Genomic DNA, 19743 nt, shown 5'->3' with positions numbered 1-19743 from the left:
GATACCCGATTGATATAATCTTTTGAGCGCTCCAGTTACTATGTTATTTACATTTGCCTTTTTGTTGGGGACTGACCTTCCCTTGTGTGTGAGCAGCTGGCACAACATTCTATTGGCGCCCACCCTTTTCACCCACGGGAGGTTTTTTATTGCATTTTATGTATTTATTTATGTAAATGATTTAACAAAAATCTAGAGGTAAAAAAATAAAAACAGAAAATGTCATGTTTCCTTTTTACAACGGATAATTTTATTTCGGACAAACTTATGTTTGCAATTATTTTGTGCAACAGACAATCAGGAATCATAATACAATGGGAACAATTAGTATTTACAGCGTTATCACAACACGTTTACAGTGTACATGTTTCAGTCACTATTATGACCGAGTTACTGGTGTATTTAGCTGGAGCCTGCAGCAGCGCCTAATACAGTATTTATCTGGATAAGACTGTGCCATCAATGACAGCAAGACCAACAACCTGTGCTGGCAACAACCTTCTTTTGAATACACCATAAACAGAAATTGGTTGTTACTGGTCTTTTGAAGAGGATGTAAAAAATACAGTAGTCAGACTTTCATTTACAAGCTATCTCTACTGAATGAGCTAAGGATATTGTCACTGTGATGATAGACATTCGGCCATACAGGCTGTAATAAAGAAACTGCAGTAACATGTAACAAGGTCTATGCACTTTGCTTGTGAAAGCATCCTACAGACAGCGTGCAGTAGCACTTACAGCTCAGTTGCAGGTGTTTAAATAAAAAATATCAGACTGAAATAACTTGGCCAAGGAATACATCTTGTGCAGAGAAGACAGCTGCCAGATTAGTTTAAAGTTAAACCTGGGTATCTGTAAGTGCAAATAAATAGAATCAAGGTAGCAGAGCAGAGAACGCATTCATTACCGAACACAGAGGGTTCTAAATACGTCATCTGGTACCCCACAACAAGGCAGGTTTGGCAGGAATACGATCAGGAACAAAGGTGCATTACGTCATTATTTAAAGGAGACATGGTGAACTTGCATATATGAAAGTAATGTCGTGAAAAAAGAATGTAAATGCACGTAAAAAGTACGGTTAGAGGAGAAACAAAACAAAAAAAGGGGGTGGCAGGAAACAAAGATCCCAGTGATGAATGTTGGAGTCATAGCTTGGTTGTGCCTGCATCTTAAAGGGCATACACACAGGGCAATGTGTGCTAAGCAATCTACAGTACTTAGGTGATCTGACTAGATATTTAGTGCATGCACTGCTATGGGGTATACACATGGAGTTATTTTTGCTTAATTTCTAAGCTATCTAGACAGATCTTTTAGAAAATAGGCAAAAATCGCCCCGTGTGTATGCTACTCTCAATTCAAGATAGTAATAGTTTAGATGACCCAAAGCAGTCACCTACAGACTAATCTTTCATGGGTGAATGTATAGTTAAGTGCATTTTGCTTCTACATAATTTTTAAATTGACAATTGCAACATATCCATCTTTCTATATACACACACACACACACACACAAAGAAACGGCATAAAGACAATCCACAATGAATACCGCCATTTTGTGGGAATAACGGCTGCACAGTAATTCCTGTGACATTCTTATTCATATTGTTTTGATCAAAAAATCAATGCAGCAGCAGATACTCCACACACTACATGGAGAATAGACCAGGGGTAGCCAACTCCAGTCCTTGAGAGCTACCAACAGTTAATGTTTTTCCATGTCTCCTCACAGAATCATAAGTGAAGTAATTAGATCCACCTGTGGATCTTTCAAAATGTGTCAGTCAGTAATGAGTGCACCTGTGCAGCTGCTAGGTGGGCTGAAAAACATGAACTGTTTGTAGCTCTTGAGGACTGGAGTTGGCTACCACTGGAATAGACTGATGGTTAATGAGTGCTTTTAGATACTGTATAGTCTTTTTCTAAGGAATTTCAGATGCTAAACGATAATAAAGCCAGAGTAACCTTTCATTAGCATGGAGCATGTATGTCTGCCTGTACAGTGATGAGCAGCTGCTGAAAGGTCTGAATTACATGGACACAGTATCAACAGCCCTGCACGGAAACCTTCACACCAACAACAGTCAGTCCGGCGTCAGTGCAGAGATGATTGCCAAGAAGCACAGGGACAGGAGAGTGTCCGAGAGCTGCCATGTCAGATAGGATATGTTTCAAACACTCCACCTGTGCCTCACATACATTTTTTCAGTATTGTTTAGGTACCAACTGTCCTCACTGAGGCTCTAGCTAAATAACCCCCTTAAATGCTGATTAAGAAAGTGCATATAGTTAAATAACATAAAATATGTATGAATAGACAATACATGTTGCTCATAACTTTGGACAGGACAAATCAATACTGTGATTGGGCATACAATCAGTTAGTACATTAGTGCAATACAGCAGGACACGGTCACGTGACCCAAAGACCACATGGTAATGTCAATTCAATCTAGTTAGCTATTTGCTCCCCTATAACTTGAATTGAAACTTTATTAGCTCCAGCTATTTATTTGCTACAGTTATTTTCCCCCCCAGTTATTTAACAATTGCTGTACTACAGGTTTAGGTAATGTGTGGTTATATAGTTGCTAATGAGCTAGAACTCCCAGAATGCAGTGCCAAACACAACCTGTAAAAGCATAAAAGGAATCGTAGCTGAAAGGCAAAAGATACAGCCACAGATTACCTAGACCTGCCATACTGCATCATCGCTTCCCAGACAAAACTTGTGTTGCCGATCATTATTTGTGTCCTAAATGAAAGAGCTTGAACAGGCCACGCCCCACTTGCGTCCCTTAAATTATCCATAATGTGCTAAAGGAAAGATAATCCTAATATTTATTGGCAACATTGAACTTGTCTGCAGAATCTTTGAGTTTATAGCAGTTATGATGGCAACACAAGGAAAGACTAACCAGATTGGCCATACACTTGTAGGATCCTATAAGGCAGGCATGTCCAAACTATGGCCCTCCAGCTGGTTTGGAACTACAAGTCCCATCATGCCTTGCCACAGTGTTGCTATAAGGGAATGCTAAAACTATAGCAAGGCATGCTGGGATGTGTAGTTTCACACCAGCTGGAGGGCCACAGTTTGGACATGCCTGCTATAAGGTAATCTCAGGGTGGGCCTTATATACTTAAAATTGCAAACTTTTACATTATATAATACGCTTCTCTGGATGATCCTACTTGGACAATAAAAGGCTTCTAAATCTCCAACATGACTTAAAACTATATTTTGGTTGCCAGAAATAAAAAATAAACCCCAATGAACCGTGTAATCACAATTGGATGTAGTCAATATCCTGACGCATGCCAATACTCAGAGAATCCCGACAGTAAGTATAAAGGTTAGGCTGTGGGAGGGTTAGTATTAGGGTTACAATACTTACCAAAGCCTATCAGGATTCTGAGCGCCGCAACATCGTACCCAACCCATCACAATAATAAGTAAAACAACTGGGAGCAGCAAATGTACTTTGTCTATTTGGGAGTAGCCTTTCAATGGACCTCTTTCTGGAGGAACCCAAGCAGGGGTGTAATGTGGCCTCTTAATGCTTCCCTATGGCCATGGGAATTATAACGTGCAAGGGTCTTTCTAGTCCTTCAATCCCCTTATTGTCATTTAAACACATTCAATCAGCATTCCTCTCCTGTGAGGTTTCCTCCTCCTCTTGTTCAGAATTGTAGGACTCGAGGCTTTGTCTGGCCATTTGATCCCTCCTGGTCCGCAAACGTTCACACTTGGGGCAGTGGTCAGAGCGGAAGCAGTACCTGTGATAACAGGCCTTACAATCTGTAGGTGTGGAGAGAGAAACGTTTAGAGTGGATACATATAGTGGGAGATTTATACAATCTGTAGGTGTGGAGAGAGAAACGTTTAGAGTGGATACATATAGTGGGAGATTTATACAATCTGTAGGTGTGGAGAGAGAAACGTTTAGAGTGGATACATATAGTGGGAGATTTATCCAATCTTTTGAGAGAGATACAGCAGAGAATTTTCCCATACCAACCAATCAGCTTCTTACTGTCATGTAACAGTCACTGGTGTCAGTATTATGGACATGAAAGCTGCCTACTATTAACAGTATTCCTGACTACAAGCAATTCATTCTTAAGGACGTTTTATAGTTTCTCATATATCCATGCCTTGTATAATGCACCTTGTGCCTACACGGTAATAGGATATAACCAGATTTATATGGCAAGATAGCTGTTTCTGGTAGAACATACCTTCACATCTTCTACACTTCGTCAACTCAAATGGGAAGATGATGTCGTCATTCTGACAGAACTCGCATATAAAGCCCTTGGCTTGGCACAGCTACAGAGCAAGAAAATAAGTTTATGTGAGTGATCCAATAGGCTATGTACTAGAACATTAGAGAACATAAAAAAAATATATACATTTTTGAAAAAGTAAGTGTGGACTTAGATGCAGTTGTTTCAGAACTATATAGCTGTTTCTAAAGCCTTCACAATGTAGTAGGCACTGGTCTAGACAATTGCAACTGCACATTAAGTAAAGGTTCTATTTTGTAGATACTTACCATGCATTTATCCACATGCAAGGTTCCCAGCCTCACTAATTCCTTCAACCGTGGAGCCAATTCCCCCTTCTTTATGGCAGCGAGATCATTCAAAGAGAAGAGATGGAGGTCTTCAGTCAAGTGTCCAGGTACACTGTCGTATAATTCCAGTATGCTACGTGAAAAACAAGAATAAGATGCAACTTGAAATACAATATGGAGTACAATGAAGCTATATAACACAAACGTAACTATTTAACTATTTACATTCTATTACTATTATTATTGAAAAAGACCATCGCACATACAGTGTGGGCATAGAAAACATGGTATCAAAAGCAAATACAACATACGCAATGGGAAACCCAAGCATTCTGTAAGTACATAGCATAAAGGGGAGAAGGACAGAAGGGGGTGGAACACGGGTGGAGGGCCTTGCACATATGTGCTTACATACTAAGCGGATGTGGTAAACAGAGTAGAAGAGGATACTGAAGGGATATAAGGATAACACTTTAAAAATAAAAGGAAGGTTTAAAAGTGAATCTAAAGCTGGGAAGATTGATTGGTTGAGAGTCTGACTGGCTGAGGGAGTGAGTTCCATAGTATGGTGGCAGCTCAAGCTAAATCTTCACAGCAAGCATGAAAGGAAGTGATCAGTATAAAAGTGAGGCACTGATCAAAAGAGAGCAGAAACAGCTGGAGTGTGAACAGAGATTGTGTTAGCTATGTAGGGATGAGAGGGAGTGGTTTAAGGCTTTGTACGTGACAGTGAGTAGTTTGAACTAGAGTCTGAGTTGAGTAGGGAGTTACAAAAGCAAGACAGAGTTCAAATAAAAAAAAAAAATCAGAGGCTGAAAGAATGGAGACAGAAGCCAAAATGAAGAATGGTGGAAAGGAATGAATTCAGGAGGAGAAAGGAGACCTCTTAATGATTATGGAGTATATCTGTAGTTATAGTAAGATTCATGAGTTGCTTAAGGATGGGTGAGACTAGGTCATGTTCAAGGGAAATGGGTTCAGAGAAAAAAAAAAGAGAGAGGGTCAGGTTAAAGAGACGAACAATATTCGAACAATCATTAGGAGATAAACTAAAGGAAGTGGCAGAGTATAGGATCAAGCGGCCTACCGGAGGGGGAAGACAAGTAATGGAGAACGTAGAATCCTACCATAGAGAAGGGAGAGAATGCAATAAGGGTGGAAATGCAGATGGAGTATGTCAAAGGTCCTGAATATAAATAGATTGCTGTGGATAGCTTCAATTTTATAGTGGGTGGTAAAGTCCAGGGCTGGGACAAGTCAGGTCAATGTAGGTGCAGGATCGGAGTATGGAAGTAAAGGCAGCAAAGAGGCGGCGGGCAGTAGAAGCAAAGGATGAGATAAGAGAAAGATTGTTTGGAGGAGTGCTGAGGAGCAGACCAGCAAAGATGGAGAGCGATGGCTGGAGAAGACTCAAGAACAGAGAGGAGCCTAGCTTTGCTTGGGGAGTGTAACAATGGGAGCCAGAATTGATGTGAATGGAGAAGGAAATACTAAATGGAAAAGATGGTGGTCAGAGAGGGAAGGAGAAATTAGTGAAATCTGTGATATTACAATGGTGAGAAGACGGATACCTGAGTGACAGTGTAGTGGGTTTACTTCACAAGTAACCACCTACTAGATCTATGGAAAAGCCCTTAACAACTTTTAAATGCAACTCTAACCTTTTAGCCAGTCTGCAAGTTTTGAACATGTTTTTCAAATGCACCAGCTGGATTCTTAAGAGCTGTAAAAAAAGAAACAGGGAACAGTCTCTATTAGGGACAGATGTAGCAAGCTTAAAAAAATTATAAAAGTGGATAGTGATAAATAACCAGCCAATTAGCTCCTAACTGGTTACAGGCTGAGTTTGTAAATGACAGTTAGGAACTAATTGGCTGGTTCTTGGTCACTCTCCACTTTATCACTTTTTGGAGCTTGCTACATCTGGACATCAATATGGATACAACATTCCTGACAATTCCTGTGAAATTACTGTTTATGCCAGAATAGCCCAAAAGTGACACCTACCCGGACTTGTTCCAGAGCCTTCACTTTTCGGTACATAGCATTGTTGATATCATGCAGGTTAAAAAGGGGGTCACTCCAAATCTTGGTGAGAAGGTCCTTGGAGAAGTTACTAACATAATATTTGCTGAAGTCCCATTTCCGCAGAATACGACCAGGAATAACCGATTGGGCGTTCTCATGGCAGCATTGGCAAAAATACTTACCCAAGTACTCACAGTACCTGAGCCGTTTAATGTAATCTGACAAGAGAACATAAGAAAATAAAAAAATCAAAGGTTGCTGTACTCATCGAGCTAGAAACGTAGGGTGTTCTACAGCCAGAGAGAGGTAAAAGTATACTCCAATAATCCCAATATTTGTGCGACAGGCCCAAAAAACTGGCTGCAAAAGGGGTGGAGTTTTAAACAAAAGTATGAAATTCTAGCCAGGTGAGGTGAGGTATAGGTGGATCTGGGCAATTTGTGATGTTTAAATGTTAGGAAGTATTATGAAACGATAAAATTATTTATTTTTGACAAACAAGCTATTTCTTTCTTCATATAAATAAGTATATTTAGTAATGCTAAATGCACTGACCTCATTGCAGGGAAATCTAGACAAAGTCTAACTAGTCTGCGTACATTTGGTATATGTATAAAAGCTAACTGCAATTACAACAACTGCCCTCTATTGTGTCTGATAAAGGTGCATAGAGAATACAGCAGGCACAATGGCCTATAGACATTGTAAAAAACAACAACTCAAAAACACTGTATTTCAACTGAACGCAATAGTCCAGATCTTACCAGGCTCAATTCTAATTCCACAGCCAGCACATCTGTAATTCTGCTTTGTGACTGCCACCTTTTTTCTGTGGAAATGGAAACAAAAATCTAAGTAACACAAGCTCCCTCTACCTAAAACCCAGACAAGAGTTGTCGTTTGAGGACATACGTGGGAGCTGTGTGGATGTTGAAGATGATCTGTGGTCTTGGCGGTGCCCATTCTAAGTTTCCACGAACACGAATGCGCAACTTGTATATGTCCGCATGTTCTCCATCATCTGGTGAAATTGGCATGGAATCTGGAATTGGCAGGAGCTGGAGCAGAGAAGAACATGGTGACGATGATGATAATGAAGATGTGGACCAGAGTGCAGAACACGCAGTATGGAGACACACCTCTATGGCTCACCAGATCACCAAAGTAGCTGTTTTGCATTATGAAGTTATGCTGGTGATTGCAAGACTTAAAAGAAATTCAATTATTTTACTATGCATAGAGCCTGTAGTAAATACTGAGTAAAAGATTAAGAACGAGATGCCCACTCTCTAGTCAGTTAGTGGAAAGCCATGCATCCGTGCACTTGCCACACACTCACATACCAATCTTAGTTTCCTAGCAAGTCGTTTTCTCTTTTTATGCTTTTTAAAGGGATGTCGGATTGTCTGGAACCAATAAATGAATGCTGGAATAAGTTTACAGTTGTGGGGGAGCGACTCAACACCGGATGCTCTCTTTAGGCAGTGGCCAGCCGCAAACACAGAAACTAGTCAGCAGCGGCACTCCAGACTTTAGCAGAACATTAAACATGATGCTTGCTGTTTCTTGAAAATAAGCTGATAAAAGGAAGAAATGTTGAAAAATGATGAATGCGGTTTGATCCTCTTTAAAAGTCCAGCGAGCCACTGCTGATTGTTTATATATCATGTCTTCTATGATTTATATAGGACTATTACACATTTTTGTTGAGGACAACAAGTGGTCGATAAAAATATAAGATGACCATTAATCCAAGTCACAGCCCCTACCTTCTGAGGAGCATCATGTTCTGGAACCAGCCAGTCCAGCTCAGAAGCAGCTGGCAATTGCATTCCCTCAAACTGTTTTAGAAGACCCATGGCTACGGCTTCAGCTGAGTTGGAGTGAAGGAGAGAGTATGATCTTGAGGTAAAAAAATAATAAAAAAAGAAGAGCATTACATATATATTACCATAAATAGGATCATCATACAAGTTTTGCAAAACTGCTATAAAACCTTTGGACATTTTTTGATAATTGGTAGAAATTACCACAGAAGTAATACCAATCAAATGCCAATAAGGACTATGCATTGTATTTTGGGGCTTCACTCATGGATCCTACATTAAGAGAGTTTTGTGAAATCCCCTAAGGCATACATGCAGGGCCAGATTAAGCCTTGGTGGGTCCCAGGACACATAATACAGGGGGCCCACCGCCACTCTTCTGCAATTCCACATCTTGCCAGCACCGCCACCACTTGTCATCCTGCTCATCTCCACTATGGAACTGTGCAGTACAAGTGCAGCAGTGTGCTCCAGGTGGGGGGTATATGAAATGGTGTATACTAAATTTAAACCAATGGTGTATATTCAATTTAAAGTAATGGTTTAAGAATACCTGGATACTATTTATAGTGCCACATAATTGAGTGACAACTATTGAGCAAATGCTTCGAAAGCTAGTAGATGTAGTTTCACTTGCTGCCAACAGATGGCAGAGTAAGACCGCTCAAAGCAAATGCTTCCAAAGCTGGATGTAGTTTCACTTGCTGCCAACAGATGGAGACAAACAGACACTAGACACACACACACACACACACACACACACACGATAACACAGATTATCTATCTTATTTTATGCAAAATGTCAGCAGCCTCTCTACTACTTACACACTGCGACAGAACTTAGGAGGACTCATTGGGGGTAAATTTACTAAAGCTTTTACAAATGAAATAGCATAGCAATCAATCATATACTGTCTATCAATTCTCTATTGCATTCTATAAAATTATAGACAGAATCTGATTGGTTACTATAGACAGCATCATTTATTTTCATTTTTAGTAATTTTACCCCTCTATGTGTATCTTTCATCAGATACAGGTTACACAGGTCCCAGACACATTAATCTAGCTCGCTTTGTAAGGGAGTGGGGGAAGCTGGAATCCCAGGGACACTTATAGCCCTCTACCCTCTCCTCTCTCCCCTCTGGTCTGAACGCTCCATCGGCAACTCAAGAATCCTGATATTCCTGTGTGTCTGCCTGCACTGCACACTGTCCTACTCGCATTCTGGCTGGCTGGTTCCTCCTTCTGCTGATGCACAAGAGGGAGAGCTGGTTATTTCATTTGGCTCTGGCTGGGTGATTTGCAGCAGGGTTTCTCTGACTATTCTTTGCTAACAACTTTACTCTGTGTTCATATGACAGAAGAAATGTCAGAAGTAGCTTACTTTTTAGGAATGACACTTACCACTACTCCAAAGAAACCCATCACAGAAATGATTCCCTGGAAACATGATTTGGTATTAGGGACGGGCAGTCAGGGGAGGCAGTGCTTCCACTATCATTTTTTTTTTTAATAATACAAAGAATATACCCATGACACATATTCTGTGCGGGAAAGGAGGGGGGGGGGGGGGGGGGGGATGTGGTGGTGGTTGCTTTGGTGATCCTGCCCTCTTAAGCTCTTTCAATTTCTAGATCAAAGTTTTCCAAGCTTTTTGGAATCACGGTGCCCTAGAGCAGCAGGCATGCCCAAACTGCGGCCCTCCAGCTGTTGGGAAACTTCACATTCCAGCATGCCTTGCCATAATTTTAGCATTCCCACATAGCAAAATTGTGGCAGGGCATGATGGGACTTGTAGTTTCACAACAGCTGGAGGGCCATAGATGGGCATGCCTGCCTTAGAGCATCCAAAACTTTTAAAGGCACTACTAGGCGAAATGTTTCTCACTGAGAAATTCAGAAAAGAAAAAAAACAGTAATAAAATAAGTAAAATGTGTTTGCGTGTCATTCTTGTAGGGTGTACACATGGGCCATTTTGGAGGCCACCAATATCGATTCGGTATTGATGGCCACCGGGACCCGGCAAAGTTGCGGCATCGGCCAGGAGGGAAAGTGCAGTGGGGGGATGCTGCATGACACGGCTTTTGATCAAAGCAGAAATAGACTTGCTGCAAAGTCTATTTCTGCATTTGATCCCGCTGCCGTGGGGCCATGCACCGGGATCCAATCTGCATCGAATGCTGCTAACACTATGCAATTCAGGGTCACCTTCGATTCGATTTGGACTATATAGAATCTAGAGTTTTTGCCACTATAGATTATGTCACCTCTGCAAAGTTGTATTTGGTTGGTAACATACATGGACCTAAGGATACCTTACCCTAAGGATAACAGGTTAGCACAATTTACTTAATTGAATATTTATGGCTACATTTCTCAATAAGAAACTTTTAGCACAAGGGTGCCTTGAAATGATGATACTGTGAAGGTTCCGTGAATCAAGAAAGATTGAGAACCATTGGCAAACACGTATTAGATTGCTCTTATTTGTAGCTTTACAGTATAAAAGTGTCAATTTATCACATTACGTGTTAGGTCACTCACATGGAGTCAGAGCTTTGAACCAACTGGCTGCCTGTGCTCTTCCTTACATCGATGTCTACATAAAAGAAAACAAACAAACAGAATAGTTAATAGATATTAAATCATTAAATTAAATCCTTTATAAATACAATTACTAATCTGTTCTTGTGAGGCTATGCAGACAAAATGGGCCTGATTCTCAGACGCTGCACGGCCGAATACATGCCCCCTGCCACCGATTACCCTCACTCATTACCAAAACAAAAAAGCAAAAAGGGGTTGGTGTTAAAGAGGCCCCTGTTGTCTATACATAATATGAATGAGTGACATGAGGCATGAGGGTCTCATAGGTTATATACAAAAAAAAAAAAAAAAAGGTTGCCTAATTGTGTGCAACACAGGTAATGATGAAGAATCACTCTAAAAAAATAAAATAAAAAGTATGGCATCCTCTAGGATAAGCAACCCCTTGTAATGTTCTCCAACCAATGCAAGATGAAATATTCTCTACACACATTTAAGCAGCAAGTATATCAAATGCTCCCTTTCTTCAAGGTTCCTGGGCCCTCTGTGTTGTAGGTGGATCCAGAGGACCGGACACCAATTCTCTAAAGCTTTAGGCTTCCCATAATGCCTAGCTCCTCTCCCCTATAACCCAGCCTCCATGCTAGGTCACTCAGTTGAGTAAACAAGTCCCAACAGGAAGCAGAGATGGACAGAAGACAGATTATAGGCACGGTACACAATCACTCATACAAAAAAGAAAAAGGGACGGATGACCAAGGTCGCATACGTCCCACTGTGTCAGGGAGGATGTCCTGTGGGCCTAGGAACCTCAAAGAAAGGGAGTTAACCGAATGTAGGTTATAATAGTACTTATGTATTTCCAGGGCGCCCACTAAGCAAATAGCGGGCTATTCTGCGTAAGAAAATCGCATCACATGGGATTTTTGCATGCGATGCAATGCAATTTTCCTATGTAATTTATTCACTGCTCTCTGGTCTTAGGCGGTGCGATGAGATCGCATCGCACATAAAATCGCATGCGATTTTATAGGGTGCGATGCCATTTAATTTAATGTACACTTATATGACATACAATGGGTTTCAGGCAGCCCCCCACTATCCAAGCCTCCCCGATGAGTGGCGAGCGGCGGCGGAACGCATCCTCCCGGCATTTTCATACCCCACTATCCACGTCGGCGTGGATTTGATTTTATATAGTGTGGCGAGCGCAGCGAGCCACCGAGGATTACATTACATGTATTCCGCGTCCCCTCGCGGGGCACGCTGCGCACGCCACACTTCGGGCTCGGTAGTTCGCCACACTATATAAGATCAACTGCACGCTGACGTGGATAGTCGGGGTATGAAAAGGTCGGGAGGATGCATTCCCGCTGCCGCTCGCCACACTTCAAGGTGGCGTGGATAGTGGGGGGGTGCCTAAATCCCATTGTATGTCATATAACTGTACAGTAAATTAAATGGCATCGCACCCTATAAAATCGCATGGGATTTTATGTACATGCGATTTTATGTGCGGTGCGATCCGATGCGATCTCATCGCACCGCCCAAGGCCAGAGAGCAGTGTTAATTGGGCACCCTGCTAATAAATAAGTACCTTTATACCTTAATTCCCTTTTCCTTCTTCAGGGTTCCTGGGTCCCACAGGGTATGTCCCAAAGCCGTAAATGTAAGGGCTGGGAGACGCTTGCAGGGGCCAAAATAACCTGGCAAGTGAACGCAGCATCTTGGGAAGCGAAAGTGTCAAAGGCATAGAACCTCAGAAACGTATGAACCGAGGTCCACGTTGCCGCCTTGCACAGCTGTTCAGCAGAAACACAACAACGTGCGGTACTCTTTACCTAGCACGGCGCCCACGATTTTGATCGTGGGCATCGCAGGTAAAAAATCGCGGGCATCGCGGCCATTGAATGCACTAAAAATCGGGTGCCCGCGATTTCCCATAGGGAACAATGTTAAATTTCTCAATTGACCCGATTTTACTGTTCAATGCCTCAATTGACACGATTTTTCCATAGGAAACAATGTTAAATGGCCCACAGAGGCCAAATAGCCACCCTGAAGTGTGAAATGGCCCCCCCAATTGTTAACGCCACCCCACGATCAACGTCAACCCGAAGCGTGGCGAGCGCAGTGAGCCCGCGAGGGGCGGCGGTACGCGTCCTACGACCTTTTCATACCCCAACTATCCACGTCGGCGTGGAGTTGAGAATAGAATAGTGTGGCGAGCGCAGCGAGCCACCGAGCCCAAAGCGTGGCGAGCGCAGCGAGCCCCGCGAGGGGACGCGGATACCTTCACAGGTAAACGCGTCCCTTCGCGGGCTTCACAGGTATCCTCGTGCGCTCGCCACGCTTCGGGCACGGTGGCTCGCTTCGCTCGCCACACTATTCTATTCTCAACTCCGCGCCGACGTGGATAGTGGGGGTATGAAAAAGTCGTAGGACGCGTACCGCCGCCGCTCGCCACGCTTCGGGTTGACGTTGATCGTGGGGTGGCGTTAACAATTGGGGGGGGCCATTTCACACTTCAGGGTGGCTATTTGGCCTCTGTGGGCCATTTAACATTGTTTCCTATGGAAAAATCGTGTCAATTGAGAAATTTAACATTGGTCCCTATGGGAAATCGCGGGCATCGCGTCGGTCGCGTCGCACCCGATTTTATAGTGCATTCAATGCCTGCGATGACCGCGATGGGCGCCGTGCTAGGTAAAGAGTACCCAACGTGCAGCCCACAAAGGACCAACAGACCTGGAGTGTGCTGAGATCAATGTAGTTAATGGTAGATCAGCCTTCTCATATGAATGAGCAATGACCATTCTAATCCAGTAAGCCAAAGTCTGTTTGTGAGCAGGCCATCCCCTTTTGTGAAACCCATACAGCATAAACAAGGAATCGGACCATCTGATAGATTCAGTATGATGTATATAAATCTTAAGAGCCCGTACAACATCCAAAGACTTCTCTTTGGTGGACAATGTCGAGGACCAAAAGGCTGGTACCACAATTTCCTGATTAACATGAAACCCCTGCACACGGCTCCTCTCCTGTCCTCTCTGCCTGTGTGTGCCCCTACGCTCAATGTAAAAAAATGTAAGAATAAAACATTAAAAAGCTTGGGATTGCTCCAGGCAATGTTACTTGTGCAGAAATAATTAGATTTGGGTGGGGTTCTACTTCAAAGTGAATCTATATTGCAGTGTAAAAATAAAGCAGTCAGTATTTACCCTGCACAGAAACAAAATAACTCATCAAAATCTAATTCTCTCTGCACATTTTACATCTGCCCCCCTGCAGTGCACATTGTTTTGTCCATCTAAGAAGGATTTTGTCACAAAGAGTGAACTAGAATAAGGCCCTAAATGCAGCTTCTTCTGTGTCTAGTAATAATGGTAGAATCAGAACAGACACTTATCCCCATAAAATGTGCACCTGTACCTAGCAGCAGCCTTCAAGGAGTTTTCTCAGGAGTTTAGAACATGCCCTGATTTCATATGTGCAGCACTCAGCCAGATACAGGTTACAAGTGCATAATCCACATTGTGACACTGAGAATACTATTTTTTAGCTCAGGTTTGCAATCTCATTATTAAATAAAAATAATAATAAAAATAACATACCTGGAAAATCATCTACCTTATCTACAGAGCCGGAGTCTGACAGGCGAGTTGAGTCATGGGAAATGACTCCTGAGCTAGAGTCCACGTTACACAAGCCTGTAATAGAAAGCCAGAACACAGATTTGGCAAAGATAAAGCTCTCACACACTTTAGTTATATTATCAATATATTAGCCTCCAATGTTTTTCTGATCTAGGTCTCAGTTAAAATTAATATCATCAGGCACAAGACAAAACCCCTACAATAAAAGTATTGTCAATCTACTGTAGCTGGCTCTTCTATATATTTTTGTGTGTGTGTGGTCTTGTTTTTGTGGTGGTGATGGTGGGCAGAGGGGAGACAAAGTTAGGGCGGGATTTACAACTGAAACACACAGTAACTGCAATAATTTTTATACTTCCTCATCTACTTTCAGCAATCAAACATATTGGACAAATTAAAACGAATGCATAAAATATAAACCTTTAATAGTTTGATTATAAGCGGCTTCATTTTCTTTAACTTGCCCTAAGAACTGTCCTAGCACATGCAATTTCTCATCATTTTCATATTTTGGATCTGTTAAGAAAGCAGGTTAACACCACGTCTTGATTTAAATTGAACTCCTAAACCACTTTTGGAAGGAAACTCGGATTGGTTCTAAGTACAGGTCGAGTCTCCCCTATGCGTATATTCCAAAAATCGAAATATTTCGAAAACCGTGGTTTTTATCGGACATCACTGGCTTGGAGGTACACCTTTATCCATTCCATTATTTTGAGTCAAATCGAAGCTTTCAGTTTCTTGAATACATATTAAATGCCTTACTAAAAATCTTAATACTACAAAGAATGGCTGGATTTTGCGCTCTAGGGATAGGTACTATGTTACTATGTATGGCAGTAGAGGAGTCCAGGCTCTGGGATATAAAGCTTCAATATTACAATGGGCTACACCTGTGCATGTACTCAGTATGTGTAATTAACCTTAAGATGGAAGTCTAGTGGAAATTACATTTTATTGAGTCAAAAAGCAAAATCGAATCCTAAACAAAATCAAATGGTTTTTGTGTCACTTTCGATCTGCATTCGATTCGATGCGCGCTCCTGTTTTCACAAAATCGAACAGAAAAATGTACTGTGCAGCCAAGGAAATATCGAATTTGATCTAGTAAATCGAATGTGTACAATGTACCATGAATGTATATCGAATTCAATATCTAATTCCATCAGTATAGTGCTGGGATATACGACACTAATAAAGCTACTCTATACCACCTGATTCATGCAGATCAAGCACGTAAAAAAAACATCCACTCGATTTATATAGATGGCATCTTAAAAGGAAGTCCAATTGGATTCTGCAATTTTTTTTGTACACTAAATACCCAATAATTGGTTTTCTTAAAAGTGATAACATTAATTTCCCTACTATTGATACAATATAATAAAAATGTTTTTTATTTATTCATGTGTCCTAAAATGTATATATGGAACAGTAGCCTGCATTGGATTGAGGTTTATCTGTGGGCTATTACGGATTGTACTTTGCTTCTCTACTGAACTTGTTGCTTACTGCTGGGTTGTTCGTCATTGCTTGAGGTCTTCCTGGTTCGGATCTGTTGCCGGCGGAGACGGATCTTCTGTTTCAGCTCCCGGATCTCGCGGTCGCTGTCCTCTTCCTCTTCCTGAAGCTGACGGCTCATCATGTTACATTTCATGAGCTCAATAGCCGCTATCAAAGATTCTGAAATGCTGAAGTGAGCATTCTCCTACAGGGAGTACAGCAACTAGGTTACAGTAATTCAGTCATTTGGAAAACGAAGATACTAAGGAGGAAATCCTTTTACCCATCAAGGATGCATGTTGCTGTACCATGTAATGACCAGCAATGGCACCTGAACTTACACCGCTCATAGGTATGCATTAGGTCGACCTTCGATGGTCGACCTAATGCATAGGTCGACAATGGGAAGGTTGACAGTAAAAAGGTCAACGTGAGGTTTTCACGTTTTTTTGTCCCTGATGAGCTTGACATGCTTTGGGCACAGAGCCTTGCTATGCTCTGCACACAATTTTATTCTACCACCACTCCGTAGTGGATGGTAGGGCATGAAAAACTACCTGGCGGCTCAAAAACCACAGAGCAAGTGTAATAAATGAAGTATTTACACAAACCAACAGTTCGCAGCAGCACAACAACCTTCCCCATTTCACTATATTGATTTGAACTACTGTGTGTCATGACACCCTGGGGTGCCTTGGGTTCCGCAGCAGAACCCATTAGTTTATTTTGTGTACAATTTATACACTATCGACCCAGCACCCACCTTTATTGAGAGCTTTCCACTCCCCCAGGGAGTTAATGCTTTGGCCGGGGGAGCTTGTATAAAAAAAAAAAAAAAAGTGTACCCCGGCTGTGACATTACAACACTGGCTGTTGGAGCCAAGTGCCGAGTCTAAAAATACGGGGGACAACTACTCTTTATCTTCCATATTTTTACAACCAGGACCAGTCAAAGAGCCCGGGCTGGTTATGCTCGTGGGGAGGGACCACACACTTTTCTCTAATTATTTGTAGATCTTTTCTAGCTTTTACACATAGAAGTGTGCACGGATCTCACTGATCTGTGTGTGCTTCAGCAAATATGGATGGAATATGTGGTCTATTCTCCATTTGTATTTTGATCTGAATTCACAGACAAATTTAGCCATACGAATGATTGTAAATTAGACGATCTGATTGAAACCTATGGCCATATGCGGCCAAGTCCTATCATTGGTCTACTCATTCATAAGGCCAAATTTGGCTGAGCTTGCCGTACATAAAAACGGCAACTCAGCCTAATTGGGCCCTTTGCAAATTTGCAGACCGCAAATAAGATCAAATGAGAACTCTTGTCTGGAAGTGCCATAGGAAACTTTTACATTTGTGCAGGCAACGATTTATTCAGTCAAAGAGGAGCAATTAGATGGTTTGCCCACCTTATTAACCCCTTCCTGACAGAGCCAGTTTTTGCGTTCCTGACAGAGCCCTTTTTTTCAAATCTGACATGTCTCACTTAAGTGGGGATAACTTTTTTTTGCTTTTACTTATCCCAGTGATTTTGAGATTGTTTTTTCGTGACACATTGTACTTCAAGTTAGTGGTAAATTTGGGTCGATGCAGTCTGTGTTTTTTTGTGAAAAATACCAAAATGTCGTAAAAAAATGGAAAATTTAGCAATTTGCAAAATGTTAAATTTTCTGCTTGTGAGACAAATAATCATACCACTCAAAATAGTTAATAACTAACAAAGACCATATGTCTACTTTATGTTGACATCATTATTTCAACTTCCTTTTAATTTTTTGGGACACTAGGAGGCTTACAATATGAATAGCAAATTCTCAAATTTTCAAGAAAATTTCAAACACTGATTTTTTTAGGGACCAGTTCAGTTCTGATGTGACTTTGAGGGACTTGTATGTGAGACACCCCCATAAATGATGCCATTTCAAAAACTGCACCCCTCACAGTATTCAAAACAGCATTTTGGAAGTTTGTTAACCCTTTAGGTGTTTCACAGGAATTAAAACAAAGTGTAGGTGAAATTTCAAAATTTCTTTTTTTTTGCAGATTTGCAATTTTAATACATTTTTCTAAGGAACACAGTACATTTTACTAGAGAAATGTGACTGAAAATTGATTCCCCCAATTCTTTTGTTTTCATAAATATCCTATATGTGGCCCTAGTGTGCACGGTGACCAAACCACAGGCTTCATAATAGAAGGAGCACCTACTTGATTTTGGAGCCTCCTTTTTATGAGATTATTTTTTAGGCACCATGTAGGTTTCTAGGCACCATAAGATGCTAAAAGTTAGGAACCCCCCCACAAGTGACCCCATTTTGCAAACTACACCCCTCAGGGAATTCATCTAGGGGTATAGTGTACATTTCAAACCCCCAGGGGTTTCACCAATTTTGATACAAGTGGGCAGTGAAAATGAAAAATTACATTTTTTTACACAAAAATGCAGTTCTGGCTCCAAATTTGTCATTTTCAGAAGGTATGAAGGAGACAAAGCACCCCAAAATCTGTGCCCCAATTTCTCCCGAGTACGGCAATGCCTCACATGTGACCAAAAAATACCAGTTGGGTGCATGGCAGGACTCAGAAGGGAAGGAGTGATTTTTGGATTTTGCAGCACAGATTCTGGTGGAATGAATGGTGGGTGCTATGTTGCACCAATACAGTGGAACCCCCCCACAAGTCACCCCATTTTGCAAAGTACACCCCTCAGGGAATTCATCTAGGGGTATAGTGTACATTTCAAACCCCCAGGGGTTTCACCAATTTTGATACAAGTGGGCAGTGAAAATGAAAAATTACATTTTTTTACACAAAAATGCAGTTCTGGCTCAAAATTTTTCATTTTCAGAAGGTATGAAGGAGAAAAAGCACCCCAAAATATGTGCCCCAATTTCTCCCGAGTACGGCAATGCCTCACATGTGACCAAAAAATACCAGTTGGGTGCATGGCAGGACTCAGAACGGAAGGAGTGATTTTTAGATTTTGCGGCTCAGATTCTGGTGGAATTTTGGTGGGTGCTATGTCGCATTAGCAAGACCCCCCAAGCACCAATACAGTGGAACCCCCCCACAAGTGACCCCAATTTGCAAACTACACCCCTCAGGGAATTCATCTAGGGGTATAGTGTACATTTCAAACCCCCAGGGGTTTCACCAATTTTGATACAAGTGGGCAGTGAAAATGAAAAATTACATTTTTTACACAAAAATGCAGTTCTGGCTCAAAATTTTTCATTTTCAGAAGGTATGAAGGAGAAAAAGCACCCCAAAATCTGTGCCCCAATTTCTCCCGAGTACGGCAATGCCTCACATGTGACCAAAAAATACCAGTTGGGTGCATGGCAGGACTCAGAACGGAAGGAGTGATTTTTGGATTTTGCGGCTCAGATTCTGGTGGAATTTTGGTGGGTGCTATGTCGCATTAGCAAGACCCCCCAAGCACCAATACAGTGGAACCCCCCCACAAGTGACCCCATTTTGCAAACTACACCCCTCAGGGAATTCATCTAGGGGTATAGTGTACATTTCAAACCCCCAGGGGTTTCACCAATTTTGATACAAGTGGGCAGTGAAAATGAAA

The 19743-nt window shown here is 41.7% G+C and overlaps 1 protein-coding gene across 3 annotated transcripts in view; it reads right to left on the bottom strand.

Annotated features, from left to right (window-relative positions):
• Positions 1-222: 222 nt before the first annotated feature.
• The window catches only part of RUBCN (rubicon autophagy regulator), a 42912-nt gene continuing 23391 nt past the window's right edge, over positions 223-19743 (bottom strand). For all 3 annotated transcript variants that reach the window (XM_083177479.1, XM_083177481.1, XM_083177480.1), the window contains 11 exons: positions 16164-16359; positions 14610-14705; positions 10989-11043; positions 8384-8516; positions 7527-7672; positions 7379-7443; positions 6594-6832; positions 6248-6309; positions 4566-4719; positions 4249-4339; positions 223-3808 (listed from right to left, as the gene is read on the bottom strand). In XM_083177479.1, the coding sequence (XP_083033605.1) occupies positions 3648-3808; positions 4249-4339; positions 4566-4719; positions 6248-6309; positions 6594-6832; positions 7379-7443; positions 7527-7672; positions 8384-8516; positions 10989-11043; positions 14610-14705; positions 16164-16359 (1398 nt within the window). In that variant the 3' untranslated portion in view covers positions 223-3647. The remainder of the gene's footprint in view (positions 3809-4248; positions 4340-4565; positions 4720-6247; positions 6310-6593; positions 6833-7378; positions 7444-7526; positions 7673-8383; positions 8517-10988; positions 11044-14609; positions 14706-16163; positions 16360-19743) is intronic.

This window comes from Crinia signifera, chromosome 3, assembly GCF_055691185.1.
Source record: "Crinia signifera chromosome 3, ASM5569118v1, whole genome shotgun sequence".
Lineage (NCBI taxonomy): Eukaryota > Metazoa > Chordata > Amphibia > Anura > Myobatrachidae > Crinia > Crinia signifera.
The sequence above is the reverse complement of the archived record's forward strand: the minus strand, read 5'-3'. Positions and strand labels throughout refer to the sequence as shown.